This window comes from Pelophylax lessonae, assembly GCF_965119305.1.
Source record: "Pelophylax lessonae genome assembly, chromosome: 4".
NCBI classification, from domain to species: domain Eukaryota; kingdom Metazoa; phylum Chordata; class Amphibia; order Anura; family Ranidae; genus Pelophylax; species Pelophylax lessonae.
This window is the reverse complement of record NC_138771.1, coordinates 552,477,310-552,504,545: the sequence shown is the minus strand read 5'-3', so window position 1 is coordinate 552,504,545 and position 27,236 is coordinate 552,477,310. Positions and strand designations below refer to the sequence as shown.

Sequence of the window (27,236 nt, the reverse complement as noted above, 5' to 3'; positions counted from 1 at the left end):
AAGAGCAGTAATGAAGTGCAAAGTGCTACTGTAAGCCCTATCTTGCAATCAGGTTGAATTTCTTCCTGTGAAATAAAAGTCGGATTTGTAGCTACACTTTGCATGAAGTCACTGCATTTTGCACCACCTTACTAAGTAAGACCATAAAAGTCCCAGGGTGACATTCTTTGCTGTAGCATTTAAACAATGTGTCCCTGTACAGTCCTGCATGCTGCCCCTTTTCTGATGTGATGTTTTGTGATGTTAAGACACTGTTTTTCTCCTCTTGTTCCCTCTCCCTTTTTTCAATCTATGTCTTCCCTATGTCTTTTTTTCCTTCTGTTGTGACATATTGGTCTCGATCAAATTGTTCTCCTACAACCTCTCCACCATCTCACCGACCCTGAATGCTCTGCCTAATTCAACCCTATCATTAATGTCCTACCTCCTAACTACATCTGCTATTCTCCTACTGTTATCTTCCCTCTTTTGTATTTGTAAACTTTCATGTAACTGTTCCTAAAATCCTTATGAATATCCATTTACCTTTACCCCCAAATGCAAATCCTTCCTTCCCCATTTATGTCAATTTTCCACATACCCAACACGCTCCCTTCTTGTCTGTGCCAAATCATTTCCCCTGTACCCTGTGGGTCTGCTGGTTTTGTTTTACAGTCACTGTCTCCATCAGATATTAGAAAGTGTTTGTTTCACACACTCCTGTGACATTGTGCACAGGGACTTGAAGGTTAGTATTTTTGAAGGGGAAGGGGGTGACATGGCATGGGGGCCCAGGTGAGAAGCGGCGCATCGTGGGGTACCGCACCCTTCACTACACCCTACACCATCTGGCTCCGGGGACACAGTGCATGGGGAGACGGGGTGATGGTATGTAGCGATGATGGGGGTTTGCATCTGGGAGGGCATGAAGGGGAACAGATAAACAATGTATAACTATGCCCTTAACAAGAGTATGGACTTACAAAATATAGAACTGTCTTCTGAAAGATAAATTAACTGTCTCTGATCAAACATGTATATCTTGTTTGGATCGTTCCTGTTAATTAAAGGGTACCTGTCGCCTACACAATGGAGGCAGCCATTTTGTGAGCAATATTCAAAAGGTTGGAGGGAATCTTTTTTTTACTACGAACCAGGTATGTCAATAAGACATGAGGAATAACTATTTCGGCCTGAGAAACCACATGGTCTAGTTTCCAAAATGGCTCTCTCTACTGTCAGCAAGGGACAGGGAAACTCAACATCATACAGCAAGCACAATGGATGAAAGGTGCATTATACAAGCTTTTAATTATTACAAATCAGTAAATTGTATGAGATACTTTTTAGTATTACCCTATATGGTAAAGATTTTCATAATAAGAGATGCACTGATAAAATCTTTAGTATTACTCTAAATTTTATTTTTATATTAAGAAAATTAGTGAGACCTTTAGTATTACTCTATAATATAGTGATTATTTTAATATTAAATGAGTTAATAAGGTCTCATATGGCACCATCTACTGGATGATTAAAGGAAGTACATGACATCATCTGTACTGAATAGCCTCAATGATGCATCTTATCATCTGGTTGCCAGAGGAACCTGTCCAACAATATATGTATGCTTGTATGTCATATGACTATTCTGAGTTAGTTCACAATACTCTGTTTATTGTCTGTTACCCTTCACTGCCACCTTTCTTCCTATACTCTACTTGCTTGTTATCCCCTTTTCACCTTGGCTTAATTTGATTATCCTCATCCAATAAACAGAGAGTGAGTGAGCACTGTACAGCCAGATGCACTTCAAGTCCCAGCATGCACAGCTCTGTACAGCTGCCCGTGGAAACATGGAATATGCAGCAATGCAGAATGCATATACAATGCATTGCATAGCCTGTGGCGTGATACTTTGCATCCAACTTGCATATCTACCTGCGTTGCATTTGGTATACTCATAAGTGCCCTTTCTCCTCACTCCTTTAATTAATCACCCATCATTTTCTGACTGTCATCTTCGAATAGCATCTTCTGTTCTTTATTTTATACATTATTTTCTCTTTAGCGTGTAACCAGCATTTCTTATCTTCTCCCCAACATTTCTTTCTCTGTCCCTCTCCTCAGCCCCTCTCCCCCTCTCTTCTCTGCATTTCTTTTGCTTGTTTTTTGCTCTCTTTGGCACCTATTTTTAGTTTCTCTCCTCCTCCATCTGTCTCTTCTATGTCCTCCCCCTCCTGCGCTCTCTTCCATGTGTCTCTCAGTTGATAATATTGTGTGCACACCACTCTGCACCGCATGTCTGCATTTCCTGAACTACTGCACCGTTGGGCTTATTCAAAAAAAGCAGTGTAAAGAGCAATCATGATGTTGAAAGTGCAGCAATCCATAGCAACCAACCAGATTTCAGTTTTCTGCTGTCTTATTAGTGAAATGTAAATTCGAATTGCTTGCTTTGGAATACTTCACTTTGCATATTGTTTGCCTGATTAAATAAGCTTGCGTTTGCTGATATCCAAGGTGAAGTGTCAGAGGGTATAATGTTCCTCTTTCAAAATACACCAGATCTATCTATCTATCTATCTATCTATCTATCTATCTATCTATCTATCTATCTATCTATCTATCTATCTATCTATCTATCTATCTATCTATCTATCTATCTATCTATCTATCTATCTATCTATCTATCTATCTATCTATCTATCTATCTATCTATCTATCTATCTATCTATCTATCTATCTATCTATCTATCTATCTATCTATCTATCTATCTATCTATCTATCTATCTATCTATCTATCTATCTATCTATCTATCTATCTATCTAATGGTTGCCAACATTTTCAAAATAATTTCCAGGGGTTCTTGGATGCTAAGCCAGTAAATAGTGATCAGCATTGTTCCAAATGACTGCAGTCCAACACATTTTTCATTATCTCACATATCCTCAGCTGGTTTATATAATACATTTCTAACACAGATTTCACTACACTGAATATAATTCTGCAAAAAGTGGATTTTATTAGCCATACATAGAAGAGAGCTAAAATCTTTGAATTTACAAACTCTTTGATTGCCCCTGGAAATTGGGGGACGGTTGGCAGCTATGACCTTTATCTGTCTCCTCTCTTATTTTCATCTCCATTTCCCATCCTTTGTGTCCTATCCTTCTCTCTTGTCTGCTTTGCAGTACTAGACACTGCCTTGTGCTAGGTACGTTGTAAAAGGAATTACACAAATATTGCTGTAATGGGGTGAGGGCTGAGTGCATTTTACTGAAGAAAATGCTTTGCAATGCCCAGATATCTAGGACATACAAGTGGGGAAAAAGGATTGACCTAAGCCCTGTCTTCTGCTGAAGGCCTTTTCCTGAAAATTTGTTTGTTTGTCTAGATTAGCTGCAAGATTGTTTCTAGTCCTGTGTGTCTTTGTGATCTCTGTTCGTAACTTTGGACTGTGTTGATGACTTCTGTGCTCCAGTCTGTATGTCATAAAGATGCTTTAGCTCACCTCTGTCACATAGGGATGGATTTACTAAAACTGGAGCACTCAGAATCTAGTGCAGCTGTGCATGGTAGCCAATCAGTTTCCTGCTTTAGCTTGTTCAATTAAGCTTTGACACAAAAAGAACCTGAAAGCTGATTGATTTCTATGCACAGCTGTACCAGATTTTGTACTCTTGAGTTTTAGTAAATCAACCCCATAATGTCCACACATTTAGGATTTTGCAGTATGCTATAATCCTATTTTTTCTTTGCTAACGAGCACTTTCACACACTTTTAAACTTGAGTAACATGGTCCTGTTACGTGAATTGTTGTTATACAAAGGGCAGCAAACAAGTTTATAGAAAGGGCTTATTATTGCTGTAGCTGGAAAATTGCAGTGCACATGGGGTTTATGTAAACAATGCGATAACAAAAAATTGGCTTTCTCTTAGCATTCAGTTTAAATTGACCTTTCTATAGTCCACGGGTGAAAATGACACAATGATTTTTTGGAGAATAGATCATGCAAGCATCACAGCTCATACACAATCTAAATAGGAAAATATGTCTACAACAAATAAAAAAATAAACAGACTGGGTTATGCTTTATGTGGTAATGCACTTTGCACATTTTCCTTCGTTTACCAAGGCAAATGTTAACGCACAAAGGGAACTTACTCATAGTTATCTAACCAACATCATGTTTTTGCTTTATGACCCTAAACAGATGAAAACAAACCTATGGCTATTAGTTAGGGAAGCTACACAATACTGCTTTGCAATAAGTTGCAAGGCACTGAAAATAAACAGAAAGCTCACATAATGTTCAAAACAACTGAAGTTAAACAATACCATTGTACATTATATCATAGACTGTCACACGGCACAATGGAAGATTTACTAAAATTGGTGCAGCTGTGCATTGTAACCAATCAGATTCTAACTACAGCTTGTTCAATTAGACCGCATTCACACTGAAGCGGCACGACTTCGGGGGGGGGGGGGACGTGTGAAGTCGCGTGCACCGTGACTTCAGCGCGACTTGCACGGACATCATATAATGAATGTCTATGCAAGTCGCTCCGAGGTCGCCCCGAAGTAGTACAGGACCCTTTTTCTAAGTCGGAGCGACTTGTATCGCTCCTATTAGAACGGGTCCTGTATCACTGCATGGACCGCGACTTGTCAGGCTGACAAGTCGCCTGACAAGTCGCGGTAGTGTGAATGGAGACTTACAGTAATATTAACGTTTTTTATTTTTTCTTTGTTTGTTTTAAAATAACAAACATGTTATGCCTAACTGCCCTGTGCAATGGTTTTTCACAGAGCAGCCCCAATCCCTCCTCTTCAGGTCTCCTGCTGATGCTCCTGGCTCCCCCCCCCCCTAGTGAGTGCCCCCACAGCAAGCAGCTTGATATGTGGGCACTTCATGCATGCTTACTCCCGAGCCATGCTCTGTGTGTCCATAAGACATACAGAGCGGGGCTCTGTCCTACCCCTGATCCCTCGTCACTGGCTCTGATTGACAGCAGCAGAAGCCCATGGCTCCTGCTGCTGTATCTGAGTCAATGAGGAGTGAGAGAGCTGAGAGAGCCATGGCTCTAGTGTCGATTGCTGGATCGAAATTAGGCTCAGGTATGTATTTTGGGGGTTGTTGGGGAAGCTGAATGCAGAAGGTTTTTTTTTTTTACCTTACTGCATAGAATGCAGTAGGATAAAAAAAACTTCTGACTTTACAACCACTTTAACCTTTGATAAGAAAACCTAGAATCGGATTGGCTATTATGCACATCTTTACGAGATTCTGTGTGCAACAGTTTTAGTAAATCTCCCCCTATAAGTCCTTTGAAAAACAAAAGCTGCACACAAATGATGTCCAATCTCATCCAACTTTATTAAACCTTGATGACACACTGCAGCCCCTCCTAGGACCGACCCTCTCAAATGCATTTCACCAATACAGCTTGATCACAGATAATCACAGTATTCTGTTTGATGAGGATCAACTGGATGAAACTGGAGGGGTAATCCAAGGCAGAGATGTAGTGTGTTATGTCAGGGTTTAATAAAATTGGAAAAGATCTGGCATCATAGATGTGCAACTCAGTTTCTGGAGCATGGTTAGGCTCCCTTACCTAGGCTCCTGGTCAGTATCCGGATTTCCAGAGGTGGAGGATCTTTATGTGGGCTTGGAGCAGCAACATTGTGAACTTCTGAATGGTGCAATTCGTAGTGGTCACTTTTAAACTGAAGGCGGGTAGCACATATACACAAACGGAGTCTACAAATGGGGATAAAATCTGAACAAAACTGGGGATTTCAGACTTCTGCTTTTGTTTTGTTATCATTTATGCACATTTTAATATTAGTCTTTGTACCATACTCTTTGGTACATTGCCACACTGTATCACCAATTGCAACCCCCATTATATGCTGTGAAGTTTAATTATTATTGATGATACTCCTAAATAAAAAATGCATAAAATGTGCATTGAAATGTTTTGGGCTACGGTGCTTAGTCCAAAGATTATGGCCACAGTGCGAAACACATGAAGGCACGTTTGATACTTCTTGTCTGCTTTCTTCAATTAAACCTCCTTACTCACATCTATGCTTGTGGACTCCATCTGTGTGTATGCGTCACATATTGAAAGCTGGGCAAAGCTGCGGAGTTACAGGAGAGAGACAAGTATGGCTGCAAACCGATTCCTCTAGCAGGAGCAGTATTTGTAAAAATTAGAAAGGCTGGCAGCAGACAAGGAAAAACATAACCTAGAGGTACATTTTGAACTTTTAGGTATCTTGCAAAGTAAGTTGGGGACCCCAAGACCTGGGCTGCACTATTATATTGATAGCTATTTTAGTTCCCAAAGGGGGTGTTGCCTCCCGCATCAGAAATGGAGGGCTGGGCCTGAACATGAGTACATGAGTACAGAAGGTCCAAGCATCCTGCTGCTGGTTTAGTTTTATTAAAGTGACCACATGTTCAATTTAAACTTTATCTGGGATATTGGGTAGAGTGACTGCTTTTACTGTATGGAGTATTAAAAGAAAATTGTTACTCCATTACTGCCATTACCATACACATAGCAGTTAGAATATAACCTAACTGCTGCTATGTCTGTCACGTATTTTTAAAAACAAGGAAAGAAGGTGCTTGAGCTACAGTTCTCAAAATAAAGGGGGCACAGATTACTGTTCTCAGAATAAAAGGGTCATGACAGAGTCCATGTACTCAGTAAGACTACTAAATAGCAGTGGCGGCTGGTGCTCAAAATTTTTGGGGGGGCGCAAAAAGAAAAATGCAATAGGTATTGCTTCGCGCCAAAAAACGCAGTAAAAAAATTGCGTGACTTTGAAGCTGTGCCCCCTTCAATGCAATGAACACTGTGCTGTGCCCCCTTCAATGCAATGAACACTGTGCTGTGCCCCCTTCAATGCAATGAACACTGTGCTGTGCCCCCACAATGCAGAGTTCATCGTGCATGCCCCTTTCAATTCAGAGCGCCACAGCATTGTCCCCAATCACTGCAGAGCGCCATAGCATTGTCCCCAATGATTGCAGAGTGCCCACAGCATTGTACCCCAATAAATGCAGAGTGCCCACAGCATTGTACCCCAATGATTGCAGAGTGCCACAGAATTGTACCCCAATGATTACAGAGTGACACAGAATTGTACCCAATGATTGCAGAGTGCCACAGCATTGTACCCCAATGATTGCAGAGTGCCACAGCATTGTACCCCAATGATTGCAGAGTGCCACAGAATTGTACCCCAATGATTGCAGAGTGCCACAGCATTGTACCCCAATGATTGCAGAGTGCCCACAGCATTGTACCCCAATAAATGCAGAGTGCCCACAGCATTGTACCCCAATGATTGCAGAGTGCCCACAGCATTGTACCCCAATGATTGCAGAGTGCCCACAGCATTGTACCCCAATAAATGCAGAGTGCCCACAGCATTGTACCCCAATAAATGCAGAGCGCCACAGCATTGTACCCCAATAAATGCAAAGCGCCACAGCATTGTATCCCAATAAATGCAGAGCGCCACAGAATTGTACCCCAATGATTGCAGAGTGCCACAGAATTGTACCCCAATGATTGCAGAGCGCCACAGCATTGTACCCCAATAAATGCAGAGTGCCCACAGCATTGTCCCCCAATGATTGCAGAGTGCCCACAGCATTGTCCCCCAATGATTGCAGAGTGCCACAGCATTGTACCCCAATGATTGCAGAGTGCCACAGAATTGTACCCCAATGATTGCAGAGTGCCCACAGCATTGTACCCCAATAAATGCAGAGTGCCCACAGCATTGTACCCCAATGATTGCAGAGTGCCCACAGCATTGTAACCCAATGATTGCAGAGTGCCACAGAATTGTACCCCAATGATTACAGAGTGCCACAGAATTGTACCCCAATGATTGCAGAGTGCCACAGCATTGTACCCCAATGATTGCAGAGTGCCACAGAATTGTACCCCAATGATTGCAGAGTGCCACAGCATTGTACCCCAATGATTGCAGAGTGCCCACAGCATTGTACCCCAATAAATGCAGAGTGAACACAGCATTGTACCCCAATGATTGCAGAGTGCCCACAGCATTGTACCCCAATAAATGCAGAGTGCCCACAGCATTGTACCCCAATAAATACAGAGCGCCTCAGCATTGTACCCCAATAAATGCAGAGCGCCACAGAATTGTACCCCAATGATTGCAGAGTGCCACAGAATTGTACCCCAATGATTGCAGAGTGCCACAGCATTGTACCCCAATGATTGCAGAGCGCCACAGCATTGTACCCCAATAAATGCAGAATGCCCACAGCATTGTACCCCAATGATTGCAGAGTGCCACAGCATTGTATCCCAATAAATGCAGAGCGCCACAGCATTGTACCCCAATAAATGCAGAGTGCCCACAGCATTGTACCCCAATAAATGCAGAGTGCCCACAGCATTGTCCCCCAATAAATGCAGAGTGCCCACAGCATTGTCCCCCAATAAATGCAGAGTGCCCACAGCATTGTACCCCAATGATTGCAGAGTGCCACAGAATTGTACCCCAATGATTGCAGAGTGCCACAGCATTGTACCCCAATGATTGCAGAGCGCCACAGCATTGTACCCCAATAAATGCAGAGTGCCCACAGCATTGTACCCCAATGATTGCAGAGTGCCACAGCATTGTACCCCAATAAATGCAGAGTGCCCACAGCATTGTCCCCCAATAAATGCAGAGTGCCCACAGCATTGTCCCCCAATCAATGCAGAGTGCCCACAGCATTGTACCCCAATAAATGCAGAGTGCCCACAGCATTGTCCCCCAATAAATGCAGAGTGCCCACAGCATTGTCCCCCAATCAATGCAGAGTGCCCACAGCATTGTACCCCAATAAATGCAGAGTGCCACAGCAATGTACCCCAATAAATGCAGAGTGCCCACAGCATTGTACCCCAATAAATGCAGAGTGCCACAGCATTGTCCCCCAATCAATGCAGAGTGCAGCGTGCGTGCTCCCTTCAATTTAATGCACTTACCTGGTGGCGGCGGCGGCGGCGGGTTCTTCCCTCCTTGATCCAGTCCGTTCTCTCTGCGGCGGCGGCGGCGGGAAGGAGAGCGGCTTCTCCCTCGTCCTCCGAGCGGCGGTGACCGGGACCGCCCCCATTGTGACGTCAGGGATCGGATGTCCTGGATGATGATTGGTCCAGGCTGGAGACTGGACCAATCACAGCCAGGATATCCGAAAGTGGGGGTGTCCAATCGCAAGGACTTGCGATCGGGTTACGCCCCCAGAAGGCTGCCGATCGGCGCCTCTTCTGGGACGTAACCCCCCCCCCCCCCTAGCCACCACTTCCATTACAAAGGCCGGCGAACCCAATTTTTTTTTTTGTAAAACTTTATTTGTCATTTTTTTTTTTTCTTTTTTTCAGGGGTAGGGGGGCGGCGCCCTGGCGCCCGCTATGCATGGGCCGCCACTGCTAAATAGTCCATATACTTGGGGCTGCCATCATTAGGAACTGAAATTCGATTTTCAGAAACTGCAATAAAGGACAAGAGAGAGAGGCGCCTCTAAGACTAAAAGCGATTTAATCCAAGTAAAAACATAGGCAACTCACAGCAAGGTGAAAAAAACAGGCACATCAGGATTGTGGCAGTCCTAGGAATCCTCGGTAGGTGTCCTGCAGGGAGATGCGGTGTGAGTGAAGCCTCGCTGGTCACCGTCTGTGAGCCGGCTGAGCAGTGGATGTTAGCCAGATCGATGCTTAGGACGCGGATGGCTTCAGTGGCGCCGGATAGTGACGTCACCGGTATGCAGCGTGTTTCTGAGCATGCGGGCTGCGATTATTGTGGTAGCCGTGCTCCTTCTTCAAAGCATGACTACAAGGATATGCCTGAGGCTTAAATTCGCCACTAGGAGGAGGCGTTCTTAGAACATTGAAGGAAATGCTGAATGTCCAGCTCACAGAAGGATGTATACAGAATACTATCTTACAAGATCACATCAAACAAATTTTATACTAAGGAAAACACTAGACTAAAATCCAAAACCACTAGAATGACTGAAAAACATAAAATTGAGCAATTTTAATAGGACATGCTATAAAAATAGGTATGAGAAATAATTAATAACCTTTTTTTTTTTTCTCATACTTAATTTTCATTATTGATTTCAAACTTTTTATACATCCTTCTGTGAGCTGGACATTCAGCATTTCCCTCAATGTTCTAAGAATGCCTCCTCCTAGTGGCGTATATAAACCTCAAGCTGGCCATACACTAGCCAAAAAATAGTTCAAACTCATTTTCAAAAAACAAAAAATCGGCCGTGAGAGCAGACGATCGTGCCATCATGTAATGACCAAATTTCTAACTATAAATCATTCAATGGATGTTTTTCATTCAATTTGTCACATATACCTAGTGCAAACAGTTCGGCCGAGAAACACATTAACCTTTCAATTTATTGTTAGTTCGGCAGATTTTTCCAAACTGTTCCTTCGATTTTTCGGCTCTGAAAAGTTCAAAACGATTTTCTATTTGTGCCGATTAACTGGAGTAAAAACGAACGATCGGACCAAATGACAGATTTTCAAACAATTTTTAGGCTAGTATGAGGCCAGCGTTAGGCATATCCTTGTAGTCATGCTTTGAAGAAGGATGGCAGCTGCCACAATACTCACAGCACGCATGTTCAGAAACGCATCGCATACCGGTGATATCACTATCCTGCGCTGCTGAAACCATCTGCGTCCCAAGACTCGATCTGGCTAACATCCACCTCTCAGCCGGCTCACAGACGATGACCAGCAAGGCTTCACTCACCCCGCATCTCCCTGTAGGACATCGCCAGCATATGGGACACAAGCCTACCGAGGATTCCTAGGACTGCCATAATCTTCATGTGCCTATGTTTTTACTTGGATTAAACTGTTTTTAGTCTACACTTAGAGGCGCCTCTCGCTCTTGTCATGTATTTTTTAAATTCCTTCATTCTGTTTGTTACCATGGAAATACATCAAGAATAGGATGTGGGAAAGTATAGCAGGCTGTCTGTGCATCTCAGAATATTACCATGACATCAAACTCTTTACAACCTAACCTTTTTATTGCAGCCATATGCAAAATGAGTGGTACGTAATAACATAAAGGTGGGACGGGACCTATCTTGTATTTGTTGGGTAAACTAATTTATACAGGAGGCAGGCCTCCTAAAGTACATGGTAAAAACTTGTTTGGATTAAAAAATAACTATTTTCCCTCCCTTCCTCCTTTGCTGCATTCTGATTTTTTTTATTTTTATTATAGTTGCTCCTTACACCCAACCCTACCTATGGCATTTTTTTTTTTTCAAACTCCCCAGACCTTGCACAATAAAAAAAATTCAGCTTTTGCTGCAACACCAATCTTCTTCCTAATGCAGTTATTGTCCATGCATTCTTCTGCACTAGTCCAGTTTGAATATTGCCCGGCATTATTTAAGCTTCTTCCCATGAGCCCAGGCAGTCATGCATGGACACAACCCTTGTGAGCACATCATCATGCTGGCCTGGGCTCACAGGAGAGTGCTTCAGAGAAAGGTGGTTTCTCTGCAGCATTCATGACTACGCACAGCCCGAGGAAGAGGAAGCTGGAAGAAGGTGAAGAGGACCCTTTTCTTCACATGACCTGCCGAAAGACATCTAGAATTTGGTATGTAGTGGGACAATTTTTAAACATTTAAGGGAGGAGATGTCCTTGGGAATAAAAGTGAATCTGTACAATCTTACAATTGTAAAAGTCGTAATTAAGATTAGACTACAGAAGATGCCAACTTTTAGCATACTTTTACTTTAAAAAATGTTTAAATGTAGAACCCATCAAACAGTTTATCCACTCTGTAAGTCCAGTTCTGATCAGTGCCTCCTGTCTGTGCTGAGTGTATGTTATGTGCATTCAGAAGAAGCAGTCAGACTTAGACTGGCAGAGTGCTGAATTGGCTCAGTGGCACACATTGTAAAAGTCATCTTTGGTGCATCTGAAAAAACTGCGTACTGAAACTATTCTGACCACAAACATTTACCCCAACCCCATTCTGTAAATATACAATCTGGATTAGTTTTAATTCAGTTTGTGTTATCTTCAATATACCCTGTAGGAATTTTCTTTAATGGTTTGTGACACTTGGTACATAATCTTTTACAAAGCAATACATCTGACTGAGTCAATAAGACCCTTCATGCTGAAATGTTATAGGCACACAGTACAAGTGAATATTGCAGAAACGTAGCTGGCTAAAAAAACTGCCAGCACTGCTTTGAAATGAATCAGTATTCAATCGGTTCATTGCAAACTAGGCACAATATTAAGGCATGAGGAACAGTGGGTCTCTTGGATTAGCCTCATAATTTTTTCGGCTTACAGACAATGCCAGTTACCACTGGAGTTACATAACATTATGTTATATCCAATCCATATGTTTTTTTTTTTTAATTATGAGCTTAAGCCAGCCCTTTTTCTGTTTGAGTATGAGTGCAGGAATTCAACCCCCATTCCCCCCCCCCCCCCATCAATGCCTCCCTGATGTGGCGCATTGTGTACATCACATCATAGGGTGGGTGTAACCAAGTTGCACAGTGGGCGGGTCATAAAGAGGCATTGTTAAACCCTCACCACACTGTCCACGACTTACCTCTGCTCCCCATCCTAAGCTCACCTGTGCACGCTTATCCAAAGCTCACCTCTGCATCCCGCCATCCTCAACTCACTTCTGCACCCCTGTCCACAACTGTCTGCAGCTAACCTCTGTGTTTCGGTCCAGAACTGACTTCTGCACCCCTGTCCACAACTCATCTCTGCACCGCCTGTCCGCAACTCCGTTTTGTACCCCTCACCACAACTCCCCTCTGCACCTACTGTCCACAACTCACTGCTGCACCCCCATCCACAACTCACCTCTGCACCCCGTCCAAAATGATCTGCAGCTCACTTCTCAACTCCCGTCCACAACTCACCTCTGAACCCCTATCCACAACTCATTTCTGTATCTCCTATCCACACCTCCCTCAGCACCCCGTCCACACGTAACCTCTGCACCCCCCCCCTCCCCTCCACAACTGTCCAAAGCTCACCTCTGCACCCTGTCCAAAGCTCACCTCTGCACCCTATCCAAAACTCATCTCTGCATCCCTGTCCACAACTCAATTGTGCACCTGTATCCACAACTTATCTCTGTACCCCGTCTGCAACTTACCTCTGCACCCACTGTCCACAACTCACCTCTGCACACACTGTTCACAACTGACCACAGCTCACCCTTGCACCCACTGTTCACAACTAACCTCAGCACCCATCACCTGACCTCAACTCACCTCTGCAACCCTATCTATTCACAAGTGACTTCTGCACCCCCAGTCTGCAACTCGCCTCTGCACCACAAGAAGGTGAATGGCAACTCAACCAGTAGGGATATTTTAAAGTGTATTTGTCATAAATATGCTACTTTGTAAAAACAGGCACAAGGTGCCTATATTTTTAAGTGTATCCAAATTAATGTCAGTGATGTCCATAATTTCTGAACAGTGACTTGGAGTTATTGAAGAACTTCTCAGGAGCCTGAATGGCCAATATAGATACCTGTCTCTTATAGTGCAAAGCAGGTGTGCAAGCAACTCTTAAATGGCTACCCGGGGTTAAAGGCTTAACATAGCTTGCAGCCTGAGGCTATGTGTTGTTAACAGGACTTTTACTTTTAAACATTTACATGGTATTCAGGTTCACTCTAATCTGTTTTGTCCTAGTCATGAATTTCAGTCACAGTAACATAAACCAACAGTGCTGTGTTATTTTCTTAAAGCAGGATTCAAATTTTGTTATTATTTATTATTAAATGGGCCCCCAGGAGGCTGGAGCTATATGACATAACGTGCTAGCGTTGTATTACATTTTAGCACATTATCACAGACTTATTTTTGAAACTATGCCCTCCAACGCTGCACTGTCAGTGTTCCCACCAGTCACGAGCGCTTCTAGTCTGTTCAGCCGCAATGATGTCACTTCTGCATATTTGCATGGGAACCACATCATCATGGCACAGAGGGGTGTCATACATGTAATCTGCACATGCACAGCTCAGTGTACATTACCACTGATAGAGAGTAGCATATATGACAGAAGAGACCAGTAGTGCCTCTTCTGTCATAAAAACTCTATCTGTCAGTGTTTTTTTGTATATCACAATATTGCTGCGCTGTCAATTGAAATAATAAAAATATAATATCAAAAAGCGAAAAGCAGCCAACACAAATCCTGAAATGACAGATCGAAAACAATATATATATATAAATGTGGCGCTAATCAAAAAACTGAATTTTTGTAAAATCTTACCTGTAAAATTCCTTTCTCTGAGTCCTCCGACAGTCGCCGCCTCTTCATATTCGTCACAATGGGGTAATTGACCTTTGCTCCGTAGGAGTAGCTAGGCAACAGAATATGTCAATATTAAAGCTTTTAACTGTATCCATACCTCAGTTTCAGTAGAATAGAAGTAGAGTATACAACCAAACCCCAAAAGAGGGGCGGGGGCGGCGACTGTCGGAGGACTCAGAGAAAGGAATTTTACAGGTAAGATTTTACAAAAATTCAGTTTTCTCTTACGTCCTCCGACAGTCGCCGCCTCTTCATATTCGTCACAATGGGGACGTCCCAAAGCAGTGCAAACATGAGGGGTGGGAAACGCAGCCGCGCCTAAGGCAACGCCGTCTCCACATCAGAGAAAGGAACCTTACCAAAGGAAGGAACCAGCTGGGCAGCATGAAAAAACTTGCTCAACAGAAGCAACAACCCAGGAAAAAACAAATAACCTAGGGATAAAAAACACATCCCAAACAGCCAAGGGTCCAAACAAGGGACCTTAAAGAACTGCCGCACTAAGAACCTTGCGGCCAAAGGAAGCATCTGCCGATGCCTGAACATCCACCTTGTAGAATTTTGAGAAGGTGTGAACGGACGACGAAGTCGCCGCCTTACACACCTGGGCCACAGAAGCCCGATGATAACAGGCCCAAGACGTACTCAGAGATCTGGTAGAGTGCGCCTTCACAGGCATAGGAGGAACTTTCCCCTTCAAAGCATATGCCTGTTCAATGGTCTGTCTGATCCATTTGGCGATGGTAGATGACAAGCTAGACAATGAAACTGAGGTATGGATACAGGAAGTAGGAGGGTATTGACTGAGGGGACCACCCCCTGGGGGTGGGATATGTTAAAAGCTTTAATATTGACATATTCTGTTGCCTAGCTACTCCTACGGAGCAAAGGTCAATTACCCCATTGTGACGAATATGAAGAGGCGGCGACTGTCGGAGGACGTAAGAGAAAAAATGTTTGCACATAATGTTCATATAAATTCAGGAGAGAAAACCACTGTCCCAAAGTAGCCAATATAAGTGAAGATCCTTGTACGGGTAGGAGTGAAAATCCTCAGTGGGAAAAGAACCACCACCAAACACCAGCACACACTGACTCTTACCGAATGTACATGACCCTCATGACAAAGGTCATATAACGTGTATGTCACAGGCAGATAGGCTCCTCCACTTCCTTATTCCCAAGCAAAGCAAAAAAGGATCATCCACTCAATTTCCTCAGCATTTTGCCTATGAAAATGCTGCCAGATGTATAGACCTGTATGCTATTTGCAGGTACAAAACTTTTTATCTGGGCAGAGAGATTCATTTACTAAAACTGGAGAGTGCAAAATCTGGTGCAGTTTTGCATAGAAACCCTGCAGCATTGAAATCAGCTTCCAGGTTTTATTGTGAAAGCTTAATTGGACAAGTTCAAAGCTGATTGGCTACCATACACAGCGTCACCAGATTTTGCAATCTCCAATTTTAATAAATCAACACCAATGCCTTACCCAAAATAATAAGGCAGGAGTGTAAAGTGTAAATAATTTGTTTTCTATAACTCATTTATAAATATTTAATCTATTAACAATGTACACATAGGATAATCCTTTTTAGATTTTCCATATTGATTTCTCACCTATATTATGCAGTATTAGGTGCTTTTACTTGTGTAATAGCAGAGTTATGGGGCTAACGAGCTAGAATGAACAAATCTGGACAGCAACTAGAGCATCTAAAATGCAGGTGTGGGTAAAAGGACATCACAAATTGAAATGCACTGTAGGTCATGGACAGCACAAGACAACGTTGTGATTTGCATAAGGAATGCTTGCGCTCGCGGATAGGTAGTTTTGGCATTGGATGATAATGGAAAGGAAAAAAAGAGACAGTGCATGTCTAATCCCTATTACCAAAACGCAGAAATTGTGGGAAACTCTTGGCAGCACTAAGGAAAGACTTTTGAAGCAGTAGGCATTTGATAACAGCTTGGGCTCTCAGCTAATTGCTACTGTTGTCAACTTTTTATTTTCTTTTACCCACAGATTTACTATGCTGTTAGCATTAGCTTCTGATTGTAAGATAATTTCATACAGTGTCATCATACACATCTTTAAAAGTTGTATCGCATAATCATGATTAAAAAAAAAAAAATAACTGTGCTAAATCCACCTAAGTATATAGAACATAAGGAATAAAAATGTACAATGGCATCACAAAACACAGTATATCTTTATTAGATGACTGCTTTGTATAATATGTGATTGTGAATCTTAGATTTCCATACAATTGGATCTCCATCTCAGACTATAGATTGTTACAGACTGTGAGATGTGTCCACTTTGCCAAAGCAGGAACTGGCTGAAATTCACCACCTGCCTCAACAAACTTCATTTAAAAAAATGAAGAAGCCATGTGGAAAATTGATGGTCAAACAGCGACTGCTTCCAATGGACTGGGGTATACAGATAGCTGCGGGTACTTCGTCTGTTAGAATCTAATAAGTGTTGATTCCTCCAGCCACGCTGTTTAGCATGAATGGGGTAATTCAGCCATTTCTTTTGTTCAGCCACCATGGCTGAACACTAGAAATCTACAAGCATATCTTGTATCTATCTGCCACAAAAAGAGAGTATCTTAGCATTGTGTTAAGTTGAGTCGCATTACTTCAGCGCAGGAAAAGCAATTAGACCACAGAAGGGATGCCATAGCAACAATAAAGGTACTGGATGTTTTTGTGCTCTATATTTGATTAGTTGTCCTAGGAATTTACTTCACCAAGTTTGTAAATCAGCATGCCAACATCAGCTGTTGATTTCTTAACTCAACTTCGAATAAAAGCAAAATATGATAAAGTGCACCTGTCATGTGAGAAATATGAGTGCTGTCATTACATTGCTGGCTTCTTCATCTAACAATTTTCCAGTTTCCTGTTTGATGCCGGCTTTTATATTTCTGTGTCACAGATCAAGAAAAAAAAAAAAATTACATTTCCTCTATACTAATTTCGACTAAATGAAATATTTGAAGCCAAAAAACGATTGTTGCAGCCTAGTAACTAGCATTCTCAGACAGAGAAACCAGCAATGGTGGACTATATCATTCTTTCATGACGTACAAGTCTTTAGTTCCTGGATATCTATTAGCAAAATAGGTAATCTCAGACTAGGAAGCATTTCATTTTTTTTAAATATTGTGTTATTGCTTCCATCCAATAAACTTACAGTCATGTGATTTCACAAGAAATATGTTTACAAGTAAAAACGTGTTTCTCGAAAACACATAAAAAATGTCTTGAGCGAAAAAGTTTCACTGAAATGAGCATGTGAAATGGTGAATGTACAAACTCAGGAGCAGTTTACATCTTTAGCTGAAACAAGGATTTTTTAGACCCCATCATTTGCAATGGTTAATTTTGGTTGGCAGACATCCCTTCCCTTCTCTCCCACCCCTTCCCCTCCTCCATCTGCTCGCAGGGTGCACACAGATCTTACTAACGCCCCCCCTGCTGTTTGCACGCAGTCATTGCATCCAGCAGATTCTTGAAGCAGTCCTCCACTGCCACCAAATGGGGGTTGTCCACAGGGACCTTAAGGTGAGTTTTGTATCCCCCGCCCATACCATCTCTTTTCCATGTGCATGTCAGGCTGGACATACCTTCATACCCATCTCTCACCCTATGCAAGCCTGCTGTTGGTTTGTCGCTTGCATGCTGGTGGCAAGTTGTCTCTGGCTTTCTTTGTGGATATTGAATAAGTTGTGGTTATTATGGCATGTGAAGGTTTGGAATGGGAAAGCAGCTTATTTTGGGGTTGCATGGCATGTTGAGGGCAGTGATCTCTACTTTGTGCTATTCTGCATGGTTTTGTGTCCAAAGTATATACATGTGCAGTATGTTTCTTATATGTACTCAGTGGTTCAAGGATCAATTTGTATTTATACCACCATTAAGCCAGTCTTCTCCATCATTTTGAAAATTCCCCTGCTCAGTACCGTATGCTCACCATCTCTCCAAAACCTATCCATCTCTGTCATCTGTTGTGCCACTCGGTCTTGGCAGTATAAAAGAAGTGCTAGTCACAGAGTTGGTTATTTGACTCTCTGGGTAGCAGAAGTTATCGGTTACTATAGAAAAAAAATTCAAAATGTAAAGTTCATCTGTAAAATTTGTGTAAAAGGAAAACAAACACTACATAACTGTACAGCACACTCTGTAAAAGCAAACTGCTGCCCTCCTGCCGGAAGTCATCTCCACACTTGCAGCAATTCACATTCCTGATCAGCTCCAACTCTTTTGGGAAGGCTGTCCACAAGGTTTAGGAGTGTGTCTATGGGAATCTTTGACCATTCTTCCAGAAGTGCATTTGTGAGGTCAAGCACTGATGTTGGACGAGAAGGCCTGGCTTGCAGTCTCTGCTCTAATGTGCATGTAAAGGCAAGGGTCACAGTACTTTTGGTAATACAGTGTATGTCAGCATTAGAAAATCACATTATCTTTAAGTTAAAAAGGTACCCCTTTTCTTGCCATAAAAACAACTCTCCTACCAATCATTTTTATGGAGTACAGCACAGGACACAGAATCCTGGTTAAAGCGGAGCTCCAGCAATTTTTGTGTTTATTATACACTTTTTGTAGCTGCTGACTTTAAATAAATACACACTCACATGTCCCAGTATCCAGCAATGTAGCCACCCAAACCCTTGATTCATTCCCTCTCCTCTCACCGCCTTGCGTCTTCACACTGCTGCGTCTCCCAAATGGCCGGGCAATCTTCTGGGACCTGTGACGTGTTCCAGAAGATTGCAAGGAGGGAGGGGGAGAGGAGACTGCCTAGATGGTCCGAGCGAAAGTGTGAGTGGGGTACCCGCTCCTCCCCCCCCCAAAAAAAATGACATACCAAATGTGGCATAGAAGGGGGTGAGGTGCTTAAAGCATAACTTCTCCTTTTGGGTGGAGCTCCGCTTTAACCACAGGTTATATGCAGTTACCTTCAGGTGATTGGACACTGGCAAAGGCTACAGGGACATCCCCATATATATCCCTGCCACTCCCAAAAAGCCTCTGTTTTGTAGCAAGCGATAGAGAGATCAAAATCCTCTTTTCTTAATCATATAGTACAGAACACAGGATCTTAGTCTTAACCATGGGATGTCCAAAAGCAGTCCAACAGAGAGGTGTGTAACACAGCAAGCAAGCCCTAACAGGCCCATGTAACAACAGGTCAAAGAAGGGCTCAACCAAATTTAGAGAGCAGCTTGCAGCACCTTACACTTGAAACTGGTATCAGAAGAGGCCTGAACATCCACCTGGCAAAACCTAAAACCACAAACAGAAGACCAGGTCAAACCCTTGCATTTGTTTGACTCTGAAAAGTCCATGAAGCACCAGATCTGGTAGAGTGCGCACTAACAGGGAAGGGAGGAACCCTATGCTTGTTTAGACTATACTTGGATGATCATTTGTCTTATTCACCTAGCAATGGTGGAGTGAGAAGCAGAGGGCCCCCTGCTAGAGCCTTTGGGAAGGACTAAGAGGGAAACTGATTTCCTAAACGAGACTATAGCCAAAAGGTAGACCTCACAGCATGTACCTCAACAAGATAGTGGAGAGAAATTTCCTTAGGGGTGTTTCACAGCAGGGCATAACAAGAAAAGAACAATGTCCTGGTTTGGCCCCTTTCATACTTGTGCGACTTGTCCTGCGACTTGGTACTGCAAAGTCACATGACAAGTCTTACTTGTCAAATGAGTACCCTTCATATCTGTGCGACTTCAAGGTAGTTTCTGCACTACTTTGGTCCGACTTTGATGCGTTTTGAGGTCCATAGCCCTCAAGATTACATAGGCTTTGCTTCAAGTCCAGTCAAAATTGTGTCAAAATGGCAGCATAAAATCAATGTCCAGCATCCCCCACTTGTGGCAAAGCACTTGGAACATCCTACTGGTTAAAAGCCTGTTTTCCCCACATCCAGACACTGACAATTTTCCATGCCTGGAATGTGAATGGCAGATGGGGCCAGAACTTGCAGTTCCACTCAAGTATGAATCAAATTAACTTCTCATTGATGTGGGCCATTGCTGTGGCATTGTCTGACTTGATTCAGGTTGGGTAGCCATCCAGCTGACAGGTCCATCATTGACGGGACAACTGAATTGCCCTGAGTTCCAGGAGGTTAGTGATAAGGTGAGCTTCCTCCAAAGACCAGATTCTCCTGTACAAGAGAGTGGAGGGACAAAAGTTTGTTTCAATGCAAGAAGATCAGACCCAGGTAGTCTAATCGTTGAAGCAGGTCCAGCAACGACTTCCAAAGGTTGGGCCCTCCTGAGTCTCTGAGGAGTCTGCACAGCCCACTGGAGACTGGCACACAAGGCTTAGGAGGACTGGACATTTAACAGGAGATCATCCAGATATCTTGCAGTGTGAATCCCCCGAGAACAAAGCAGAGCTAGGACCAGGGCAAGCACCTTGGTGAAGGCCTAAGTTGTTGTAGACAGGCCAAGGGGGAGGGCAACAAATTGGTAATGCCATGTACCCACAGCAAAAGGCAGACACCATTAATGAGGAAGAAAGTTGGGGGAAGTGTGAATTAGCAACCTTGATGTCCACAGAGGCCAGAGGGTCACCAAGTAGAAGGGAGACAACAACTGACATGCAGAGCTTTTCGATACCCTGGAACTTGTTTAGAGTTTGTAGATCCAGAATGAGCCAAGTGCCTCCATTTACCTTTGCAACAGTGAACAGGTTCGAGTTAAAACCCTGAAATCATTTCTTTTTTGGACCCAGAGAAGTCTAAAAGGTGCATGCATGCACAGTAGGGCTAGGCAGATTGAGGCTGCGCAGGTGCAATACTGGCCCATTCTACAGACTTGTGCCAGAATAGATCATAAATGGCGTCAGTGTTAAAACCGCCAGTGCTCCAGCTCTATGGCTGTGACACATCATTTTAAAGTGTTCTGCAAAAGCCACCAGGGATCAGAATGCCAGTACAATGAAACTAGATTTTAAAAGGCACAAAGACCATGACTTACCATGTCAGATGTTTTTGAAATCACAGGTTAAGGAAAAACTTCATCCTGGTTTTGCCCTCCATGATGGGGATACCCCCAAAGGGGTCTTCAGGGACAGGCTTCCGCTGCCAATGAATCTCAGCTTTGGACCTGTATAGCTCCCTGTGGCTAATTTAAAAAGATACACTACATGCCAAGGATAGTGTCTAGGCAGGATCCTAAGTAATATTGTCAGCCAGACTGGCCTCTTTTACCAGGTGGAACTGGGTAAAGTCCCCCAAGGCCAAGCCTAGGAGTCAACCTATCCGGAAAGCTGCAGAGAGAGAGCTACAGTAGCTAAGGAGCAGCTAGAAAGTGTGAGCGAAAGGTCAGAACTTAAGAGGTAGGTTTGTCTCGGAGAACAGGTATCGGTCACCTAAGGACACTAGTAAAAAATGAAGGCTTCCCAGGGGTGAAAGGGGTTATTTAGCGCATCTCCCCTTTAGCTTTTTTTTTCCCAGTGTCAAATCACCTGAAGGTAGCTGCCTAAAACCCATGTTGGAAGGTGGGTGCGGCCTCCTGTTTGGCTTTTGAATATGATTACAAGTATTTGAATTTCAGCAGTTCAAACTCCCTACAGTCATATGCCTAATTTTCTCTACACTGTTTTTCTGATTACTTTAAGTTTTAAACCTTAACCGCTTGCCGACTGCGCACAGTATATTTACTGCGGCAGTCAGCCCCGGCTAGGCAGAGTGACGTAGGTCTACGTCGCTAGCCTGTCACCGGGTTTTGAGCCAATAGCGGGCGAGCGCGCGCCCGCTGAGGCGCACGCCCGCTGAGGCTCGTTCACAGAGGAGTCCGGGCGTGTGACCGGCGGACCCGATGTACGCCGGTCACACTACGATCGTCGGTAGAGCGGGAGAAAGGCGGGCGGCTTATGTAAACAAGCCGCCTGTCATTCTCCCCTGTGTAAAAATGGAGATCAGACGGTTCTACTATGTAGAACCGTTGATCTCTGTTTTTACAATAGGAGACATGTCCCATCACAGTTAGAAACACGCCCCTAGGACACACTTAACCCCTCCCTCTCCAATACAGTTAACCCCTGCCAGTGTCATTTTTACAGTAACAGTGCATATGTATAGCACTGATTACTGCAGTAATGTCACTGGTAACCCCAAAAGTGTCAAAAATGTCAGTCAAGGGTCCGATCTGTCCGCCGCAATGTCGCAGTACCGCAAAAAAAATCGCAGATCGCCGCCATTACTCGTTAAAAAAAAAACACCAAAAATGACAAAAATCTTTCCCTTTGTTAGTAAACGCGATAACTTTTGCGCAAACCAATCAAAATACGCTTTTTGCAATTTTTTTTACCAAACATATGTAGCATAAAACAAATTGTCCTGAAAATGGTAAAAAATTTTGATTTTTACATTTTTTTGGGGGGGGAATTTCATATAAAAAAAGTGAAAAATATTGTTATTTTTGCAAAATTTACGCTCTTTTTTTGTTTATAGCGCATGATCAAAAAATTGCACAGGTGATCAAATACCACCAAAAGAAAGCTCTGTTTGTGGGAAAAGAAGGAAGTGAAATTCGTTTAGGTACAGTGTCGCACGACCACGCAATTGTCCGTTAAAGTCACGCAGTAAAAAAATCACAAAAAAACCCTGGTCAGGAAGGGGGTAAAATCTTCCGGGGCTTAAGTGGTTAAAGATAAACATTTATTATATTGCAGCGTACCAATTATTAGATGTAATGGCGGCATTAGCTTTCTTTTATTGGCTTTTTCCTTTATTTTTGCCTGGTGATCCAGCCAGCCAGCCTGCTGTTTTTCAAAAGAAAAAGCTCTTCTGCAAATATAGAAGTTAGAGTGATAAGACAAACCATTTACAACTGACAGGGTTGCTTACAAAGGTCAGCATTTATTTATGTAAAACCTTCATCCCAAAAGAAAAAAGAAAACGTTTGCTGCTTGGGTAACTGCAGTGTGAGCTTGAGTTTGGCTTCAATATGTTAGTGTAAATCCTCTAGTATATCCAACACCCCCTACTGCCAGACTGACAATGCTTCTGTCCAAAGGTGACCCTGTGCTCCTTCATCCAGAGTGTAGACACTCTAATACAGGAGGTCAAAGGCCAGATCACCAGTTGAAAACAGAGGGGAAAAAAGTCTAAAAAAAGAAAACTAAGGCAGCCACCACATCTAATGATTGGTAAGCTGCAATATATTACATGTTTGGTTTTGGGTGTAATACTGCCAGGGCTGGCCCAAGACATTGTGCTGCCTGGGTCCAAGAATAAAATGCTGCCCCCCCCCCCCCCTAAAAAAAAAAAAAAAAAAAAATCACACCCACCAAAAGGTCCCACATCTATTATTGTATATCATGATAATTAAAACAAAATTACATTTATCAAGAAGTTAGGTTTACATGCAACAGCAACTTGTATATATGCAGAATTATATGACATACCACCATGTTACCGCTCCCCCATCTTGGCACCATGGGGCATCAATCGGTGCAGTGTATGTCAGCACAGTGGGCCCCCCCACCCCTCAGGGCCTGTGTGTAGTGAGCACGTTGCACCCATGGATGATATGCCACTGGGATAGGGCTGTATAGGGGTGGGCTAGGGTAGCCTCACGCATGCACCAGAGCAGAAAAAGGCAGGCTGGGTGCGAGGCCGGCGGCACCCCCTCCTGTAGTTCCACCCAATAGAAATGCAAGCCTCGTAAACTGCACCCGAACATCGGCTGCTTGCAGAGCCGATAGGGAAGGGATCTTTCATTGTACTGACTCCTGCGGGTACCACGCCCCCAGCAGCATACACCTGAGCTCTTTGTGTGTGCTCGAGTGTTTAACAGCCAGTGTGAGCACCCTCACGCCCAGCAACTATGATTATGTGTGTTGAGGTCAGCAGGGCGGCCTTCTTACAGGGAAGCGGAGTGGCCCGGGGGACCGATGTCACCCTGCCCAGTCCACCCCTGAATGACACACTGAACTGCTGGAAAAAAAATCATGGGCGTCAATTTGCTCCTACTCTCAAAGTGCTGCCTGGGTCCAATGGACCCGGCAGGACCCATGGTAGGGCCGGCCTTGAATAACGCATATCTAAATAAACATTTTTCAGGCTTAATTTCTATCATTTCAACTCGTATTCCTGCTAGTAATACACTTGCTGTCCTAGGATGGCAACCCTCACTCATACAATCTTGTCATCCTCAGCTGCTCTCCTAATTTGGACAGTAAACACCCTACTTCTCATCTCCATTACATAGGGAGGAGGGGTGCTGTAGTTTACAGAAGCTAGCTAGGAAAGCTGATAACATTGCTTGAGTTTATTTTACAGTAAGTTACAAAAACACTGCATTTCTGACAGAATCAACAGGTATTTTTATGTACTAGCAGAAAATAGAGTTAGCCTGAAAAAAAGAAACCTAATGCAACCACCACATCTAAAGACTGGTGAGCTGGAATATATTACATTTTTGTTCTTGGGTTTAGGTATCTTTAGACTTTAGAGCAACTCCTTGAGCAGTAGAAATGAAAATCTAAAACAAACCAAATACAAGTTAAGCATCTCAGAAGCACCTGAGAGCATACTGAATTTTACATTTGACTGAGTCTTTAGCCTGTCCATACAAACCCTAAAATCAGTTTTATTTTGTCTAACTACTCCTCCTACCTTGGTCACCTACTATGTATTTTCAGAATAAAGCCCCATCTTTCAGCTCAGCCTGATTTTGATTAACCTGAGCTGTAGTTTCCCCAGGCAGAACTTTTCACTTTACTGATCCAATGTAACCAGCTCCTAGTTGTCTACATGTCTCTTCTAAAGTCTGGATTAGATTTCAACAACAAAGCTGTACTACAGCTTTACTTCATTTTAATGTTAGTGCTCACATTCACAAAAGAAATTGCAAAGTACAAACACCATCAACACTAAAAAGCTATTGATCTCTTCTGCTACTTTGATAATCCGTATCATTTAAATTAATCGTAAAATAACAAAATTAGGCTTTTTTTTTTTTTTGAGAGGTCAAATATGCGACTAGATTATCAGGTAAAAGAGATGGAGACCATACAGTCTGATGAAAGGAAGGTGACCAGACCTCCCTTTAAGAAAGGTTGCAGTAAAGACAAAGCAGCTTTATTCTGTACTCTATTATTTCTCAAGCATATTCATAGAACTCCAAGTCTGGTCTCCTTTTATAAAGAGAATCCTATTTCTCCTGAGTGACTGTAAGCCGCAGACAATGAACAGTAGTAATCTATCAATTCAACTAACCACATTTCTGTTAACAACAGCCAGAAAACCTTCTCCTTGCCAGTAAATGCAAAGGAGCTGCTGTCAAGTTGGCGGATTTTGGCCTGGCCATAGAGGTACAAGGTGAACAGCAGGCCTGGTTCGGTAAGTTTGGGGAGCCAGGGGGAATATGTCAATATGTCTAGGGTAGATTCACCTTCTAAATTTGTCTGGTGGCCATTGCCACTAAAATAAATAGTAATAGAAAATCTGTTTAAGTATAGATTTACCCTAATTCTGGAGAAATTTCCTTAAACTTCCTGTTTTGCCTTAAGGAGAGGAAGTGAAGGGAAATCTACTCAAAGGACAGTTCTTTTAAAGAACACCTCAGTGTAACCGGCAGTTTTAAATACCTACCTTTAAGTCCATTCCATAGATGCTGACTATAACGCTCTACTCACACCTGATTGTAGATGGAATTTCAAATTGCTGCAAAAAGCGGGATGCGTTTGCGATGCCATTACTTCTTAATAATACCCCAATCCCGCCGCGATTTTGCTGGGATTGTCACACTGTAAATCACGCTGAAAACACGCTGATCGCTCAGGAAGGATCATGAGCTTCTTTTGGGCAATAGCAGTGCGATTTACTGCATGACAATCGCAGTGCGGTTGGGGTTCCATTAAGAAGTAATGGCATCGCAAACGCGTTCGGTATTTTGCAACGATTTGAAATCACGAGTGGAATCGCGGCAGCAATTCCACCCGCGATCAGGTGTAAATAGAGCCTTAAGCTTTGCTAAGCACTACACAGCCCATAGTTGTACATAGTACTGGCCAGGATGTGAGTCCACAACCCATCCACACCATTTCCCCTGTTTATTCCCATAGATAAAAGGTAAAATGCTAGTGCTCAAGATGGTGAATAAAATAAATAATATGTCAAAGGCCTGCAAAGTCCATGACAATGTCCACAGAAAATCAAAGGGGCCTGTGAGGCAAGCAACTAAGCAAACACTAAGGGTACAGCTCTTCTCTGGATTGAAGCCGACTCTGGATATAGCATAAAAAGAAAAACAGAAGCGCGCCTCTAAGTTTAATATTTTATTTCTCTATCGTTCATCGACAGACGCAGCTCCATATCTTCTTAGACCATTGGGTTATGCTCCTCCCATCAGGAATAGGACACTAGGCAGGAAAAAGCTTTACCACGTCTATGGGGCTGTCCCTGCTGGCATAACCCCACACACTCTGCTACAGCCTCTAGTTTTGTTTCTGCCTAGTTTAGGAAGTGGATCTAGTTCCCTGCTGAGACTTCGGTCTTAGCTATTAATAGGGAAACTTGTTATTTTGTGATTTTTTTTTTTTTCACTAGTTAGAGTTCCTGGAGAACTACAAGCAACAGCCGACTGTGGTTTCGGACTGGATATTCTAGATCCTTAAGGTCTCCAACAGGTTATAGCACAGAACTAGGCCTCGCCACAACAGAGCCCCCATGGATGGGGACAAGCCTGCGAGTGGACAAGTCTCGCTGGGAAGTGATTGACCTGGAACGCCCTGAGTCGCAGTGTACCCCCCGTCTGGCAGCACCCCCACCCCGGGTGGGGGGTGTACTGTTCGGAGTGGC

At 43.1% G+C, this 27,236-nt stretch overlaps 1 protein-coding gene across 32 annotated transcripts in view; it reads left to right on the top strand.

The window, feature by feature from the left end:
* CAMK2B (calcium/calmodulin dependent protein kinase II beta) overlaps nt 1-27,236 on the top strand; it is a 313,844-nt gene that overhangs the window by 196,831 nt on the left and 89,777 nt on the right. For 31 of the 32 annotated variants that reach the window (XM_082257250.1, XM_082257237.1, XM_082257225.1 and 28 more), the window contains exons 6-7: nt 17,896-17,968; nt 25,673-25,775. In XM_082257250.1, the coding sequence (XP_082113376.1) occupies nt 17,896-17,968; nt 25,673-25,775 (176 nt within the window). Of the gene's footprint in view, nt 1-654; nt 728-17,895; nt 17,969-25,672; nt 25,776-27,236 lie in introns of all 32 variants that reach the window. The other variant, XM_082257233.1, reaches the window with a different exon arrangement.